Source organism: Tauraco erythrolophus, chromosome 11 (genome assembly GCF_009769465.1).
Source record: "Tauraco erythrolophus isolate bTauEry1 chromosome 11, bTauEry1.pri, whole genome shotgun sequence".
Taxonomy (NCBI): Eukaryota; Metazoa; Chordata; class Aves; order Musophagiformes; family Musophagidae; genus Tauraco; species Tauraco erythrolophus.
In genome coordinates, this window is record NC_141475.1 from 15,475,111 (window position 1) to 15,492,636 (window position 17,526).

Sequence of the window (17,526 nt, forward strand, 5' to 3'; positions counted from 1 at the left end):
AATCGAGGTAACACAGCTGTGCACTCAAGTCTTTTCCATATCTAACTTCATTGATGCCTGTATTAAAACCCAGCAGTACATGTGAAATTGAGAGCTTGCATCCCTGTTGCTCACCAGCCTGGGCTGCGGCACCAAGGACGCTGTTGCATCTTCCGCAGCCAGGAGGAAATGGCCTGCCTCTTGTAGGCAGGGTCGGTACCTTGAGTTGATTAGTAATTAGTTCGTTATCTCAACTCAGTCCAGCTGGGTAATAATGACTGGATGCCATACATCCCAAGCGGAATTACATGATTTTTAGTGTTACTTAGCACCTTGGGGCTAAATCTTTAGACTACAAGAACTTTTCTTGTAAAGACTTTTTTCTTTCTGCTGTGTCATCTGCAGAAACCTCTGTCATCCAAGTGTTTTGCTCTGGCTTGCAATTTAGTCCCTGTGCCTGCTGGGTCTCTTGTGATTCATACTCTTTTATGTTTTGACCCAAAGAGAAGTCCACATACTGGGAAATGAGGCAATATGCCCTGGACCACAAGATGCAGCTACCACTGCTAGGACTCTGGAGAAGATCATGAAGGTCTGGAAGCTGGCAAGTCCCTCCCAGGGTTTTATTTGAGGTCAGTCGCTGACCTGTTGTGTGCCTGTCCTGCTGAATCACCACCATCGCCCTCCCCTCTTCAGAGCTCAGTTTCTCTTCCTGCTCCCTGGGAATAATCCATAACAATCCTTTGTAATCTGTGTGAGTCCGACACAGATGCAGGTTTAAGAGCTGTGAACACAGAGTGTAGGAGTTAGGATGTTTTTCAGGAGGTGCAGGACACACCTGGTGCTCGTACAGAAGTCTTGCACTACCCAGCACAGACGTGTAGGACCCAAGACTGAAAATCAGCCTCTGAATGCGGCGTGAATGCCCAATGCAAAGCAGACGCGTAACAGGTGAGAACCTTGCCAAATTAAAAAAAACACCACTGAAGAATATGAGCTTTTTGCCTTAAATATTTAAAAAACACAGAGAGGAAGCCTCTGAATTTTGTTACCATTCATGTATACCTTTATTAAGCCAAAAGAGTTTTGATCATGCCACGGTATGGTACTAGAGGATGTAAGATCCCTTCTTTTTAACTTCACTAACAATGGTTATTTCGATTACATTTTATTTTTGCTTTTCAAGCTTAAAAAAAAATTAACTCTTCCCACATTCCCCATGAAAGGCTCTTTTATGGTTTTTTTTCTTTTCTTTTTTACAGTACAAAACAAACGTTTCTCAGACATGTAAACAACCATCTCAGAAATGAAACTGCTCTTAAAGTTAACTTTATTGTTATGGACGTTCTGTTAGATTTATGTTGTGTAAGATGTATTTCAGCTCAGTGACTCCTTCAATGACAGTTATTACTGTTACCATCACCTGCACTGCAGTAGTGCCCAGAGGCCTTGGTCAGGGCTAAGGCCCTTCTGTGCAAGGTGCTGTACAAACACTCCGGTCTGAGGTCCCTGGTAAGGACGGCATTCACTGATGTGACTAGAATCCTTTCTGCTTCCCTCTGCTCAGCAGTGATCCTCACAAATTATAGGAGCTGGAGTGAAACTCTTCTCTAAACTAAGTCTGGAGCTGATGTTCAGTTACTGTTGAAGAGAAGAGAAATGTCACTACAGGCCAATCCTGATGCCTGCAGTCCTGTGTGTAAAGCTGCTCATACTCATGGGAATGCTCATATAAGTAAGAAACTCCTGTGGGAAAGGTCTGCAGGATTGAGTCCCTGGATCATTGAATTCTGTAGGATTGAGTCCCTGGATCACTGAACTCCTTTGCAAGACAGTATGCAAGAAAAGCAGACTGGTTCCTTTTCTCTAAGGTTTCATTAGTATAATTCTAAGAGAGAAAGGGACAGGGTCAGTTGCTCAGGTTCAGCACCTCAAGCATTTTGAGTTCTGATCCCCAAATTAAAAACGTCTCTGCTCTGCCTTGGGCTACTGTCACCAGGCCTGGAAGAGTCTGTTGGACACTCTTTGTCATCAGGAGGCAGTGGTTTGCCGTTACAGCATGAAGGGCTTCTGTTTTACGGTGTGAAGTCTGCATCCTAGGCAGGAATTGTGACTATTGTGTTCAGCATCAACAGAAATTATTCTGAAAACACTTCAGAGCAAGTGCTGTTTAAATAATAACTTGATATTTGAGGTGAGAAAAAAAGATTACATGAAATAAATAGCAAAGAATCAATGTCCCTGCACAAACATAACATATTCCTGCCTATGAAGCATCCCTTCCAAATTACTGCCCTTTAGGTTATGTCAGATGTTTAAATGAACCCTTGAGAGCTAAAATACAGTACTCTGAAAAGAGGTTAGAAAAATTTTAAAAGGACTAATGGGAAGTGTATACAATGCTCTCTTTAAAACAAATTTCCCACCTGGGCAGCCTAGGAGTGTGAGGCCTCAGTAGACATAGAGCCGATCTGAAATGGCAGCCGGCATGTGCGTCATGATCTGCATGCGCAGCCACCAGTAGTAATCCATGGGGTGGTAGCGGGTGTAGGGGGTCGTGGAGGTGAGCGCGTGGGTGACGCTCTCGATGACCGGAGAGGTGTCTGTCGAGCCGCTGTTGCAGTATGTCTCCATCTTGCTGACCTGCTCATCAAAGTACTTCCTGCCGTAGTCTTTGCGCACTATCTCGGGGAGCTCATCCCACATTTTGTCGGCTATGGCTTTGATTCGCTCGGGGCTGTACAGGTTGGTGGCAGCTATGAAGTTGCCAGGCTCCACGATGCTGACCATCACCCCCTGGGGCTGCATTTCATACCGCAGGCAGTCAGAGAAGGCTTCCACGCCAAACTTGGTGATGCAGTACGGTGACCGGGCTGGACTGCCCATCCGACCCATCATGCTACTGATGTTCACCACACGACCTAGGCAGAGGACAGGCAAAGCACGGCTGAGCTGTGGTACTCGATCCAGAGCAGGTACCTGACACACACCACCCAACAGATTCCTGAATGTGCATCCACCCGCCCGCTGCACATCCGTAAGGGCTGCCTGGCCTGGGTCTATCTGTGTGTTGCTGTCCTATGCAACGGCCTTCAGGCAAGAGAACAAGCCCATTGCTTGTGCTCCCTGGCTCTTTACACCTGAGGGAACAGGCACATGGTGAGGCACAAAGCTCAGTGCTACAGGGAACTCAGAAGAGGCTGGACAGAGCCTGCATGGTGGGAAACAGGACTGCTCAGCAGCAATCAGGGCTGAGGCCAGACAAGAGGAAGCAGCACCAAAGAAAGCCTCTGGCACCAAGGCTGAGCTTGTTTATTTGCAAGTCAAAGGCACAAAATCCAGGAGCCCAATGGTGGCTTATAGCATCTGCCTCTTAAAAGGGAATGGGTTGTTCCTGCACCACTGAAAGGCAGAGCAGTGTAAGTCCACTGCACTCTTTACTACCTGACAGGTGACAGCTCGACTGTAGCTCCAGGCACAGAGCTGGGGCCTTTCCCTTTCCCAGAAGCCATCCATTTCGGCTGGGGAGAATGCTGGAAGGAGACTGTGGATGCTGCAGCCTAATTAGAGGTTGCAGCTCTCTGCACCTGCTATCAGTGTTCATTGCTGAGTTGTGTTAGGAAGAGAAACTTTGACCACAAAAGTGAATATGCTTCATGGTGGAAGAAATGCTGCCTGGGCCACATACAGCCCAAGTCTGCAACACAAACCAACATTGTTAATGCCTGTGGATGCCTCAAGAGTAAAAAATATTCTCATTTAGCCAGGTAGTTGGTCCCAGTACAGAAAAATTTTTGCCCCTTTATGCCAAGATCCGTGCAAGCTCCAGGTGTGCATTCCTTTGCTGTACAAACCCCACCTCTCATTCGTTACAAGCTCCCAAAATAACGCAGTGCACAGCTGACAACTTCCCTGCAAGAAACACATCATTGCACACTGCTGCTGCCCACGCTGCCAGCAATGGCACAGCCGTTTTTTGTATAGAGGGGAGGATTTCTCCTGACACTGGAATTTACAGTGAGCTGCAGCTTCTGAACAGGTAAAAGAAGGTATAACGGATTAGTTTTTGCATGGGATGTTGCAGGAGAAGGCAGCACAGATGGGAAAGAGAAATAATAACTGGATTTCAGGACTGCTGCCTTGTTGTGTAACTCAGAGCGGTTAGAAAATCTGTTATTGGTGTGTATGCTGTGGGTCACATTCTGTCTGTAAAGGTATGAAGGTGGCCAACAGTGCAGAGAGAAGCGTAATAGACCTTTTGGCCTCTAATACAACAAGACATGGGGCAGGATGAGGGACCTGCTCCAAGGAGTGCCAGTCAGGAGGAAATCACTCACCCTTTGACCTCCGGATGAGCGGAAGGAAAGCCTTGGTGGTTCGCACAGTCCCCCACAGGTTCACTTCAGCTACTTCCATGTAGGTGTCCATGCTGGTGAACTCGACTTCCCCGAATGTGGAGATCCCAGCATTGTTAACCAGCCCCCAGAGCCCTAGAAGACAAAAATGAAGCAAAAAGTTTTCCCTCTGTGAGACCAATGAGAGCAGCTGGGAAAAGGCCTTGCTACCAGACTATCGAACCACACAACAGAGCTTTTCATGGTAATTGTAATGATGGAAGCCAGATAGAAGAGAGGCCAGAGTGAACTTCAGTTTCCTGAGCAAAGATAACCACAATCACAATCTGCCTGTACTGTCCAACACTGCAGCCAAAGTACTGTGAATAAGGCTTCCCAGGAAGTTCTGAGCTAGCAAACAGAGAACTTCAGCCTTGTCTAAGCTGTTCTCCTTGCCATTCTCTTTTTATCCATTGTGGTTTTTTAAAAGAAGCAAAATATGGTCTCTAAATGCAAATAAGAATAGGAAAGACCTTGTAAGAAACAAAAGAGTAACTCTTTTCAAGTAAAATCCCTTGTGTCACTAGAAGAACTAGAATATCTGTGATGCCGGGAAGAGGGACGTGGACGTGGGTGGACAGGCATGCCACGGCCTCTCCCTTCTATTCTGCTGCAACAAAGATGGCAACAACTGAAGCTACCAACTTATTTGGTAATTAAAAGAAAGATTAAAAAGGAATTTGGAATAAAACAAACTCACTTCATATAATATTCTAATTGCTCAGGACACAGACTGAGAAAGGTCTGGGACGGCTTCTCTCTGCTATTTAGAAAAACTCACTGTTATCTGTTGACTGACTGTGTCCACATCTGTGTTCTCAGAAGCAGCCCAGAAAAGGCAACTTCATCCTGGCCTATGCTTGAGAATATAGGGCTAGAAAACTTAACTTATATAGAAGATCCATATATAAAATTTAAACATAAAGAAAAATAAAAGAAATAGGTTTATCCAAAATCTAAAATAAAACATTACTGGTTGTTCTGCTTTTAAACAACCTTCATGTGTTGAACTGTGGATGTTCTTTAAGAGAAAAATATAGTTCACCAAAGGGTGGAAAGGTTTCAGGAATGCATGAGCAACTGGGATTTTCACAGTACTGGAGCAGAATTTGCTGTCATCACCTCAGCAGAATAAGGTAAGCAGACTAAAGTAAGGTAAGGTAAGTCAGTTACAACTACCCCTTGAACTCTGAAATCTGTAACATAGGGTAATGCTGCAATGGCATTAATGATACTCATCTGGCTTCATGGAAAATCCTTCGGAAAACCTCTCCATTTCCTTTGCCTTTTGAAAGCACGGGGGAGACACTTCCGTTGCTAATCCCCAATATTTGGGTACTGGCCAGGTTTTACAACATAAAGGGAATCACAACAAACTTCAGGTCACAGGAATAAAGCACTAATCCCAGGGCCTTGAACACCACCCTGATTTCTACTAATGTCCCTATAGGAGCTAGTGGAGAAAAAAGCAGTTTTCTTTGGAGATGCTGTCTTAAGTGGGAAGCTGCTTTCTGATACGGCCCAACATTTAAACAGACAATTTGCTCTGCACTGCTGCTCCTGAAAACTTTGTGCTCATCAATCATGTCAGCTTTGGAAATACACCCTGAAAATGCTCTCAGAGCCCAGCTGAGGGAGCTCCTGCCATCTATGTGACCTTAGAGCCCATTGCATGCACCTACCTTTCTCTGGGTCCTCCAGGCTGCTATTCACATGCTCCACTGCTCGGTCCACTTCTTTGCTGTCACAGACGTTGAGCTGGACAGTTCTCATTCGATCACTGTTCATGTTGTCCAGATCCTTGGAGCCACCATCTCCCTTGTCCTAGAGGGGAAGAAAGCGCTGGTTTGAATCTGGCCAAAGAGCTTGTGTAGAATATCAAACGCATAGCAACCATCAAATCAAGCCAAAGAGAGTGCACGGAGCAGTCACAGAATAAATCAGGACAGTCCTGCAGCTCTAAGAGGAAGGGGAACAGACAGGGCTGCTCCTGCAGAACATCATTCCTCAAGCATCTCCATCTGACCATGAGCCCTGCCACCCAGTCAGCTGGTACAAACTGCTTCGACCACCAAGAACACAGCCAGAGCTAGATCTGCCCCAGCAAGGCAACTCCTGCCTAGTACAAGCTCCTGAGACCAAGCAATGCCCCACTGCTGCAGTGGTGGGAATGTGATGCTGTTCTCACCTTGGCTTGCCTACAGGACACAGCAAATAGCTTGGCGAGGGTGTGGTATAAAATAGCCGGTGAGTGGCTGCACGTGGACATTGCACGTGCTTCTCAGTCACGTTGCCAGCTCTGGGAGCGACAGTCCTAGAAGAGGGACTGCCTGTCCACTGCTCTTAACCTTCAACTGATCTACACACACAGCTCTCACTGCCTAGAAACCTACCTACTGCCTCCAACAGACTCCTACGGAGTCCCATCACCAAGTGCCTGGCCAGCGTGCCCACTAGCAGCTCCCCCTGGCGTCTCCTCCAGCACCTTGCTCTCTTCTCTGCCTCCCCCCATGAGCTTTTTCTCACTCCCATTTCCCATCTCCACTCCTTTTTTCTCAGCTCAGAACAGGTTCCCCCAGTATAGACATATCCACTCACAGCCCAGCCAATTAACTGCAGCAAACCCCTGAGACACCTTTCCCATCGGCCAGAAGCTGCTAGCAACAAGGCTGCCATGCCCAGAGCAAGCCCCTTCACAGTGGTGAAGCCTGGCTATGGCACTTCCAGGACATGGGATAGTAATATGAGTTTGGGACTATCTCTGCATCACTCCCATGGTTATAAGTTACTGGACTGTGCTGGCCACTCCAAAGTACTTTTGTAGAGGTTGGTGAGGTCTAGCTCGGAAAATAATCACTTTAGGGCAACATCCCTGTCTTTACGAAACTCCCTCTGTCCCCTCAATATCATCCCTCACTAGAAGTCTTTTACTCCCCATTAACAGAGTAGACATGGAGCGTGTCCCACAGGATCATCTGACAGCTGCTCAGCTCTTCTTCCCCCACCGCTCAACCGTCCAGGTAGACCTGCTCACTGCGTCAGCATCAGCACGCAAGCATCGGAGTGCTCTTCACTCCTGATAGACGAGGCTTTTTTGGATAGACAGCTTTTTTTCCTCTGACCTGGAAGAGGCCAGTTCTTCATAGCAGGGCTGTTTCCTGACTGCTGAATGACATTAGATTGCTCTAAACACCTGGAGGCACAGGCGCTCCCTGTCAGAGACTGCCAGCAGTCAGTTGTCAACGAGATGGTGCTCGTCTCTGCAGTCTGAACCCAGGCTGCCCATTTGTGCCCCTGAGCGAGAGTTCCCTTCAGACACCACGCTTTAGATGGCACACGAGGGTGGCCATATGTCACCCTGTCTCTGTGCCACCTGTCTTCCAAAAAGCCTTCTCTTGGCTCCTCTCATTCCTGGGCTTACCCACCATGCTCACAGACAGTTCACTAACTTAAGTATCTGACATCTCCTCTGTCTTCTCCACCCTTCCTTATTCCATTACAGACTTTTAATAGCAGTTAGTGTTTATCCTCAAGAGAAGGCATCTACTGCACTCTCTTCACACGGAAGCATATTGCATACAAAATGGAGCAGTTAAAAGTCCCATGCACAGCTTACTGGTGTCTGCTTTTACAGCGACTGAAAACAGAACTTCGTGTGAAGTTTGCTGCTCACTCAAAAGCACAGTGGTGCCGAAGGCAGTGTGGATGGCAAAGCACTGAAAAGCATACAAGTGGCACATGTGGGAATGCCAATAGGGAATCAGCAAATGCAAGCATGCAAGTCCCTTGGAAACAGCAGATATGGCTAAAGGGAAGAGGAAGAACAATAAGGCCAAGGTGCTCCTTTCCCCAATCCCAGGTCTACGAGGTGCTACAAGATCTCTGGGACATAGCAATACACCAGCCTCAAAGGCCTCATAAGCTCTACTGGGACCTTCACAGCATCCTCTTCTTCCTCCCTTACAGGGTTGGCTCAGCAAGCCAACATCCCTCCTGCCCTCCCACCCATACACAGCTGGGTGCTTGGACAGGGACCCTTGGGGCTGGGATCCTGGCCAAGAGTTGAACTCCGGGCACTAACAAGACCCACAAGGCCACTCCCTCGGCTCTTCAGAAAGGGCAGATGGGTGGTGTTTAAGTCAGGCACCCTGTGATTGTGCCAAGCTCTCCTGGCATGGAGTGCAGCCTATCCCACAACCCCCAGGCCCATACACAGCAGTGGAAGGACCTTCTCATGCTACACCAAGAGACCAGTACATGTCTTTTGTCAGCCCCAGGGTCCACTGTCCCCATGGCAAGAGGACCCAGCTCTTGCATAATGAAACAGCACACCGCTGCCTCATCTTCCTCTTTCCTATAAGCTTCAGCTTGTGTCTTTATCAGTGTGTCCTTGAAGTGTCTCTGAGCACTCTTGTTGAGCCCTACAGTAACTGGCCTGCATGCTGGCTTGCTCAGATAACCTCTGCCTTCTCAGCCCCCTGCAAGCCCCAACAGGCCTGAGCACACAAAGCGAAGCAAACAGGGGTTCCACCACACTCCTGGCAGCCGTGACAAACATCACATATGTCCACTGGTAACAGACACTGATGGAAAAATACCTTCTTCATCTTGTGTCAGCTGGCTCCTCCAGCTATTAATCAGAGGAAAAAATAAGACAGCTGCAGTGCGATCGTTCACTGGATCCAGTCTACTACTGTCTTTTGGCTACGAAGCATCAACACAACAATATGAATACATCTGCCAGTGAAAATGTTAGGAAGAAACTGTGTGTGAAACAGCACACTTAGCACGGATCCATCCCTGGGTTCTCCTCAGTCATGACTCTAAACACCTCTCTCAGGTTTCCTTCAGTGAAAATACAGTCAGGCCCTCAGGATCTGGCCAATCTAGGTAACCTTTCCTGATGAAGAGTCAGTGCTGCAAACACTTTTCATCTGCAATAAGGACATGACGTTCCTAAGAACAGTGCATACCCTGAATACACGATGGCTCCCCAAGCTGGACTATGCTTCTGATGTGCAGGTGTGCTGTGAAAAACAGTCCCATGAAAATAACGCTGAAGTTTCATAGTCATTTCCTCTCTGTCAGGGCTAGGTCAAATATATCCAAGCAAAAGATGATGCTTCTTATTTCTACCTTCACTTCTACCTAGCATCTAAAAACATACCAGGCTTTTTCTGCCCCTAAAATCAGCACCAGCAACAATTACACTCTGATCAGAATTCTCCTTATGGTTTTGCTAGTGAAACCTGTGGCACTACGAGAAATCAGGTCAGTATCCTGGAGGTGTTTTAGTTTTACAGAGCAGTTCTACATACAGTATATGGCCTGAAGACACATAGAAGGCCAATTTGTTAACTAAGGAGCTTTGGCATTTTACAGTGGTTTTCTGATGACAATGGCTGTTACCAGTCTTGCCAAAGTCACACTGATTTTGGAACGCAGGAGGTGAGTCCAGCTAAAGAAGCAATATTTAATTACACAGTGATACAGCAAAGCTTTCTGCTGATTTTTGGCAAGGAAATAAATATTCATCAAAGCCTAAAAGAGTTCTGGCATGCTGCTGCATGTCAGCTCATGCTAAAATTGTCAAGAGGCCAAGATTTTCCACTAACATGCATTCAGTAGAAGGAGTACTGAAGACATCAAACTGGAAGGGAGGTTTCAGTGACAGTTAAAGACGTGCTCACTGAAAATCGCGTCTTTCTGCCAGCTCAGACAGAGGAAGTGAAACACAGAAGTAACTTTGCAGCTCTGAAATTTTTGGCTCCTGTCAATATAGAGGCAGGCTATTATTCTAAACAGTGGTTTTTAAATCTGCAACATTCTCATATTCTCCAATGTTGATCTTCAGTTACAAAAACCGAGTAGAAACATCTGCCAAAAAGTAGTCATCTATCCTCTCTCTTCTTGACACCTTTTGAAAAGTGGTAGTTTATCAGAAGTGTCTTGCTCTGCTGAGAAGCCTGTAGAGGGAGCCCAGGTTAACAAATAACCCCTTGACCCAAAGCTGAGACACCACAAGGGACAGAGCTATTGAAACACAAACTTCTCTTTTGAAAAAATGCAGCAGAAAGAAACTAATACTTTAAGCAAAACTTAGTAATAATGGAAAAATTAACAGCAGAGAAGTACTGATAACATTAAAAAACACATGGCAAATTATCTTTAAATAATATAACTATTCAAGATACATTTGTAGTGATAAGTGAGCTAAAAGATGAGAATCAAAATAACCGACCCACCCCAGGATATCCCGAGGAGTAAGTCTGTTTCTGTTGGGAAATGGCCATGCAGTTAAAGTGTAGTGCTTTATAAGGAGAGACTAAAGCTCTCTCCTATTCTCCAGACCAGGTATCTCTGACTGCCACACAGAGCACGCCCAGAGGGTGCACCAAGACTGCATCACTAAGCTACCTGTGGCCTGATTCTGCTCTCATCTGCACTAGTGGAACTCTATCGCCTTCACAGCAGTTTCAGGAGCCCCTCAATACACACTGAGGTGTGGCTGTACTCATGAATATAGAAAAATATGCTCATACTAGATGCCATAAAATCACTGGTGGCTTGGTGTACGTCACAATTAATCAAAATAAACCCTGTGTAGATACATATACTCTGAGAGCGAGGCCAATCTGATCCCAAAATTTGCTTACGGATAAGCCTGTAAAATTAAAATTGGCGTTCCAGTCTATCAGATATAGGACAGACCACAATACTGTTATTCAAATAAGAACCTCCCTAGATACTGTTCAGTCCTGGTTCTGGACTAGACGAGGTTAGACTATGAAATTCAAGCACCTGTGTCTTTCCCTTTGGGCTACCAACCACTCTCCCTCTCCTTGGCAGAAAGCTGTGCAGAGCAGAGAGGGAAGACTGGATTTGCTACGTGTCTCTGCACGTGGCCCAGGTGAAGAATACAGTTTTTGTTTTCCCTACCTTTTGCAGGCAGCCAGCATAAACAATGAAGCCTTTGGCATGCAGGTGCTTGGCTAAGGCAAATCCAAATCCTGAGTCACAACCCGTTATAAGCACAGCTCTGCTGCCAATCTGCAAAACAAAACAGAACAAAACACACTGGAATTGAGTATTTGAAATCAGTGATTTGCAGTGCACCAAACAAAACCATGTCCCTGGCCAGGGGCAGTCTGTTCCAGGAACGTTCTCTACACTCGTTGCCAGTTACTGCCACCCAGTGCCTCCTGAAGACAAGAAACAAGAGTTTCATACGGAATTCACTCCAGTGAGGCAGGATCGCTGTCCTCCCAACACAAAGAGAAGTTTGTCACCTTGGGCAACAGGCTCCCAAGGCAAAGAGACCAAGCAAACCACCATTCTCTGGCAGTTCACATCCATCTTGAAATCTGAAAATATACCAGTCAGTTCCCAAGACATGTTTTCTATTCAGCAGGAACTGTTCCTATATGTCCAAAGCAGGCAGGAGTCCACTATTCTATGCCATGCAGCCCATAGGGTACGGGGAAGACAGCTTGACTGAAGAAAGGGTATGAGTTAACCTTACTGAGCACTCACTCATCTTTCTCTAGCATGTAATTTCTCTAGTGCTGGGTTCTAAAAGCTAGACAGAATCAAGTGGGTTTAATATTTGAAACTAAGACCAGTTGTCATCAGTCTGTTTGTTTGGTTTTTGGTATTCTTATCTTACCTACTTACAATTTATATGCAAATGTACCTCCTTCCTTCTCCAAACCCCTTCTTGCAACCCAATGAGAGGCACCAGTCAAGTGACACATTAAAAACTGCATGGTGTATCAGACATTCCAGCAGCAACACGAGTACATGCAACAAGGTGTTGCTGTGGGTGGGATTAGGGAATAATTATTTGCGATTCATTCCAACTTATCTCTTTTAACAAAATAGAAATTTGGCTTTCCCCAGCATACACAGGAACTGACCAGCGTCACACTGGAAGCCCAGCAGTGACCAGCAGTGATGCAAGGGCCATATCCAAATTCCACTGAGACTGTCCCAGGGTTATGGAGCAAGATGTGAAGGCTCTAGCACTGCTACAGTGCTCAGTTCTGTGTCACAAGACAGGCAAGAGGGCAAAACGTCCTCCTGCCTTTCACCTGGCACTGTTTCTGGCAAGCAAGCACCTTCAAGGAGAGGCCTGTTAAAGAAGAGAGCTACTCTCCAGATCAAGAGGTGAGGACATACAATGATTTATTTCTGTCTCTTTACACAACCGTAATCCAGAAAGAGTGCTTTATCAGGAATTTGTCATGCAAATTCCCTCCACTCTAAGGTGGAAGATGTCATGTCCTGAGCGAGTTCCAAAAATAGAAAAAACCCCGCTAGTCTGATTGTTTATTTCCATCCTTAGCAGCGTGTACCATGCTACGTCAATGGAAGCTCTGTGCTAGGAAAGAATGTGGAGTATGTTGGAGAGGTCCAGCTCGGAGTCTTTCTGTCAAATCAGAAAAAAGAATTTGGTCACCAGGCTTCAGGGATTTTAAAACCCCAGCTCAGCACAACTAGTTCCTGGAAACCACAGTCACACTCACCTGATCGACTTCACTTGCATAAGAGCGGCTGCCACATGGGGACAACAGAGGGAAGCAAAATCTTTGCACAGGTCTGTTAAAAAAACAAAAGAAGACCAAACAACAGAACAATCAGGCATGGAATGTCTTCTCCACTCCCTGGTGCTGCAGCATACACATGAAAAGGAATGTAGTGTTGCCTATATACATGACACAGATCGTCATTTGAGAAGACAGAATCCAGTCTACAGTTCTCCTTAGTCTGAGCCTGTGTGTTTTCTACAGTACAAAACATTTGTTTCTCAAAAAACCTTGATGCTATTTCCAGCTGCAGAAACTGTCTGGATATTAATAAGAATTCTAAAACAGCTTCTGGTCTGGAAGCAAAGAGCTGCTTCCACCCACAAAACGGGCAGTACAGTGTTTTCCTTTCCAACAGTAACAACACTCTCACTTAAGTGTTGCACAAAGCTGGGACAGGGGAAGGTATTCATTTTCCAATGAAAGTGTTCTGCTGTGGTTTTGTCTCTGATACCCAGTCTAAGGTTGAATTTGCTTGGATGTCTCTCACTGCTTTTACACACAGCTCCACCCTTCTGTCATCTTGGATGACACTTCTTCCTCTGCAGTGTCTACCCATTAGATACTCCTAGATTTTATGTCTCCTCTTTGCAACTGTTTGAGCTAAGAGACACTAAGACTTTGAGCAATACCTGCCGTGCAGATCTGAAGCTCCTCCACATAGTATGTCTGACTCCCAGGAAGATGAACCATGTTCACAAAGACAGACCACAGAAAAGCAACAATGCCTTCCAGGGAGTAAGATTCTATTTAGAAAACCTATGCTACCAGTCGCATCATGCTCTGTTAGGTCTCACCATCATTCATCAAAACTGGGCCTAGACAACGCACCAGAGTGACCCTAGCCTCTGTCCTTGCCAGCCACCTCTCTGGTCAATATCAGCTTTTTCATTTTTGCTTTGGACACTGACATTGCCCTCCCAGAGCCTTCTGGCCTACCCCTAGACTTGCTGTACTATGTCTACCCTTTGGTCTAACAACATCTATCCTTCACCAGAGCTTATCTTCCAGGCCACTCTTCTGTCTTCTAAGTGAATTTGCATAATCATTCACAATTATCTCCTGCTCAGACATCACAGGCGCTCCCAGGGTGACCTATGCTACACTGAACAGCAATCTGCAGACACTCTGATCTGCATCTTGGGAAAACAAGACCAGAAAAAAGGATCTGCTAGGGCAGAAGCTTTGAACCAGATGGGTAAGGAGCTGATTTATATTCAGGCAAAGGCGTCCACTCACCTTCCTGCAACAGTTTAGATCTGTTTCTAACTTTGAGTGTCACAAGCCCCATCAGCTCTTGAAATAGCTACAGTCAATTTAATTGTTGCAAAGGTCAGTCCCCAGACAAAGTCTGCATTAAGATCACCGACCCGCAATCCTGGCTTGGAACTTTTATCTCAACAATAAGCCTGGTGTGTCTTAAAGAGCCCAGAAACAGTCATAACATTTCTTTCAGTTGTGTGAACTTGATTTTTATTTTTCAGTGTCATGTCTGGTCCTGTTATTTCACTGCAGAGCACTGACTTGCTGCACTCTCTTCACAACAACCTGTAGAGAGTAACTGCTTCGATATTCCGCCTACCTTGACGTGAAGGCAAGGCGTAAAATAGATGCCGGCTGCTGATCAGCAGGAACATCATCCGAGGAAACAGCTACAATGCACATGCAATGTTAGCTCCCACACAGTACAGTAACGTACCGTGAGCCATTTCTGTCACTCGGCATGACTGAATTCTAGGACCACAACTGAGACTTCTAAAATGCACAGATGCTCCTTGAATTGAATCTGTGCTTGTAACCATGCATTCACTTCTGTTCAGTTACAGCAAAACAGGCAGTCCTCAGATTGAAGAGTCAGGTATATAAATGCTACCTCAACGCATTAGGATAACAGTATAGTGACAACACTGCCTTTCAGATAACAGTTGGATTTCCATTTCAGATTTAGCAGCTTGTGGGTACTTCAAAAAATGCAACATGTTTTTGCCCTGAGTACAAGACAGACAAAGCACAAACACACAATAAGCAAAGCAAAAGAAAAAAATGCTGAAAATTATTCTCTCGAGTTAATAAAGCATTAATTTGTATTTTTAAGACCACAATAGATTCCTGCTGGTGAAGCTTTGGTGTGTGTGGAGTAAATAGGAGATAAAAGGCCTATGTCTGTTTGCAGAGGAAATCTCTAACAGCTTAGCTATCTTTGGTCTCTACAATGCCCTGTTACGGGAGCATCCATCCTTGACAGTGATAGCAGTGCTGGACACCACTGTCAACAGCAGTAGAACAACACTGGAGGTGGCACTTAGTACTTAGCAGGTCATAAGCCACTTTTAAACAGCTTGTGCAAAATTAGTGGTACACACACCATTGTTTGGGAATGCTGCTCTAAAGCAAAGCCAGTGAAAGCACTCAACTTGCTCAGAATTTGGACTAGTAGGGTTCCCATCATATATCAATATAAAAGGTATTTTTTTTCAGATCTAGCAATTAGAATTACATAGGTAATTTTCTGTTCATGTTCAGAAAAAAAAGTTCCATTATTCAGACCACCTCCACTTCTCACTAAAACCCTCCCTCTCAACTTTCCCTCTCATTTCTTGTGATTCATTGCCTCTTTAATGAAGTCATAGAAATATATGACAGTTCCTTGCACTGCAGCAAGGCCTACTTGCTGATATTCAGGAATAAATCCTTGCCTGATGCTGAATTAATGCTCTGCTCAACCCCCTTTTGACTGCACATGACTGTCCAAGTGTAAAAAACCCTGCATCATGTTGCCAGTCCCTCCTTGCACATAGAGGCCATCTCTGGACTCAGATCAATGACTGAGTACTGGCACAGGTTGCCCAGGCAGGTTGTGGAGTCCCTTGGAGATATTCAAAACCCATCTGGACACAGTCCTGGGCAATCAGCTCTAGCAGGCCCTGCTTGAGCAGGGGGGTTGGACCAGATGACCTCCTGAGGTCCTTTCCAACCTCAACCATCTTGTGATTCTGTAAATAAACAGTCCCACTGAAATCAACCGAGCCCTCAATGTGTGCTTTACTCAAGACCTCACTCTTTCTTCTTCTCCATCAAGTTACTTACCTGAAACCATTCCCTGGGTCCTTGAAATTCAAGGCTTTCAAAGAGAAGTTCAGGAGAGGCCGGGACAGCTTGGTAGCCAACATGTTTTCAATTAACACACTCTGCCAACAGCAAGACTTTTCTCCCTTAGCTCTGCAATACAAGATAGCACCTCTGTTTCAGTTGCTCAATTATTTTGTAACTCGTGCTGACTCCATGTATTTCAACAAGCAAATAAAGTCCAAAGAAACTCATCTTTCCCCCTTGCAGTCCCTCACACTGAGATAAACAGCTCAACCTTCAATCGACTCAAGATACTTTTGAACAAGAAAAAACATTATACGTAAACTGACAAGCAGGGAGTCATTTAAACAAAATGTCAATTTCTCCTTCTTTAATGCACCTCTAACTGCATTCTTTGAAACAGTTGAAAATTAAGGTACTTACATGGAATACATTCTTTCAAGTGAGCTATATGAAATAATTTTTAACTAAAATACAACTTCAAGTCAAGGGTGATATTGTGTCACATGTTCCCAAAGCAATCCTTGGGCTTTAAAGCTAGTACAGCCATGGGTTTAAAGATACATTTCTTTGTAATTAAGTAGCTGGTGATGCCGGACTATGCACAGGGAGTCACCATGAAACTCACTCACTATGGAGTGAAAACAGCTCGAGAACAAGAGTGAAGTACAGGAAGTCAATTTCAATCATATTCATCTCGGATAAAACTGATCCAGCACACAAAAAACATCCCAGTTTAACGTGCAGCCTCCTCTATTAAAGCAGAGAAAACGGTAGCTAATTGTCAGGGCTTACTCGCCTCCCTTACCCCGAAGGCTGGGCTGCTGCTGTGGCAGCTCCAGGGCCTGCTGGGAAACAGGCCTCGACTGAAAACCAGCGAAATTACCCCAAAAAGAGCAGTGGGGGGCCGCCGAGCTCGGCAAGGGGAGGTCTGGGCTCAGGAGGGCTAGCTGGCTCCGGCAAGCCTCACAAATTCGGGGGGTTGATCAAATTCAAGAGTTCAGTTGCCGCTCACGCAATTTTTTGTGCGGCATTTTGTAAGGAGGAGGCGAGGGGACGGGCCTGCCCCGCGCTGGGGCGCGGCTGCCGCGGCCGGGACGGGCTCCCGGCGCTCGCCAAGGGCGCGGAAGCGCGCGGCGGCCCCGCGGCCGCGGGAGCGGCGGGGCGCGGCATCCACGCGGCAGCGGCGCGGCGCGGGCCGCGGGGGGAGCCGCTTCGCGGGGGGAGCCGCTTCCCGCCGCCGCCTGCCCTGCCCGGGTCGCCCCCTCCCCGCGAGTGGGCAAGGTCACCGAGCGGCCCGGCAGCCGGGGGTCCGGCGGGACCCGCCTGCCGCCGCGGCCCTTCCCCGCCCCTCTCCTGCGGAGGCCCCGAGGCGGCGGTGGTAGAAGCGGGTCGCCCGCGCGTTACCTGGAGCCGGCGGGCCTGCCGGGCGCTGCTGCCGTTTGAATGAGGCTGGGCTGGTGCCCCGGCTGCCGGGG

General features: G+C 46.5%; 1 protein-coding gene across 1 annotated transcript; it reads right to left on the reverse strand.

Annotated features, from left to right (window-relative positions):
* Positions 1 to 1,186: 1,186 nt before the first annotated feature.
* Positions 1,187 to 17,493, reverse strand: BDH1 (3-hydroxybutyrate dehydrogenase 1). Its single transcript, XM_086618263.1, has 7 exons — positions 17,456 to 17,493; positions 16,046 to 16,177; positions 12,899 to 12,971; positions 11,313 to 11,423; positions 6,056 to 6,197; positions 4,317 to 4,469; positions 1,187 to 2,900 (listed from the first exon to the last, which is right to left on the reverse strand). The coding sequence occupies exons 2-7, from the start codon at positions 16,126 to 16,128 to the stop codon at positions 2,431 to 2,433; spliced, it is 1,032 nt and encodes a 343-aa protein (XP_086474389.1). The 5' UTR covers positions 16,129 to 16,177; positions 17,456 to 17,493; the 3' UTR covers positions 1,187 to 2,430.
* Between the last annotated feature and the right edge of the window lie 33 nt (positions 17,494 to 17,526).

Coding starts and splice junctions, on each gene's coding strand:
- BDH1 (XM_086618263.1), bottom strand. CDS start 16,128: ATGTTGGCTACCAAGCTGTCCCGGCCTCTCCTGAACTTCTCTTTGAAA. Junction 11,424..12,898: donor ATGCAAGTGAAGTCGATCAG/GTGAGTGTGACT, acceptor TTTGTTTTGCAG/ATTGGCAGCAGAGCTGTGCT. Junction 4,470..6,055: donor CCTGGAGGACCCAGAGAAAG/GTAGGTGCATGC, acceptor TTTGTCTTCTAG/GGCTCTGGGGGCTGGTTAAC.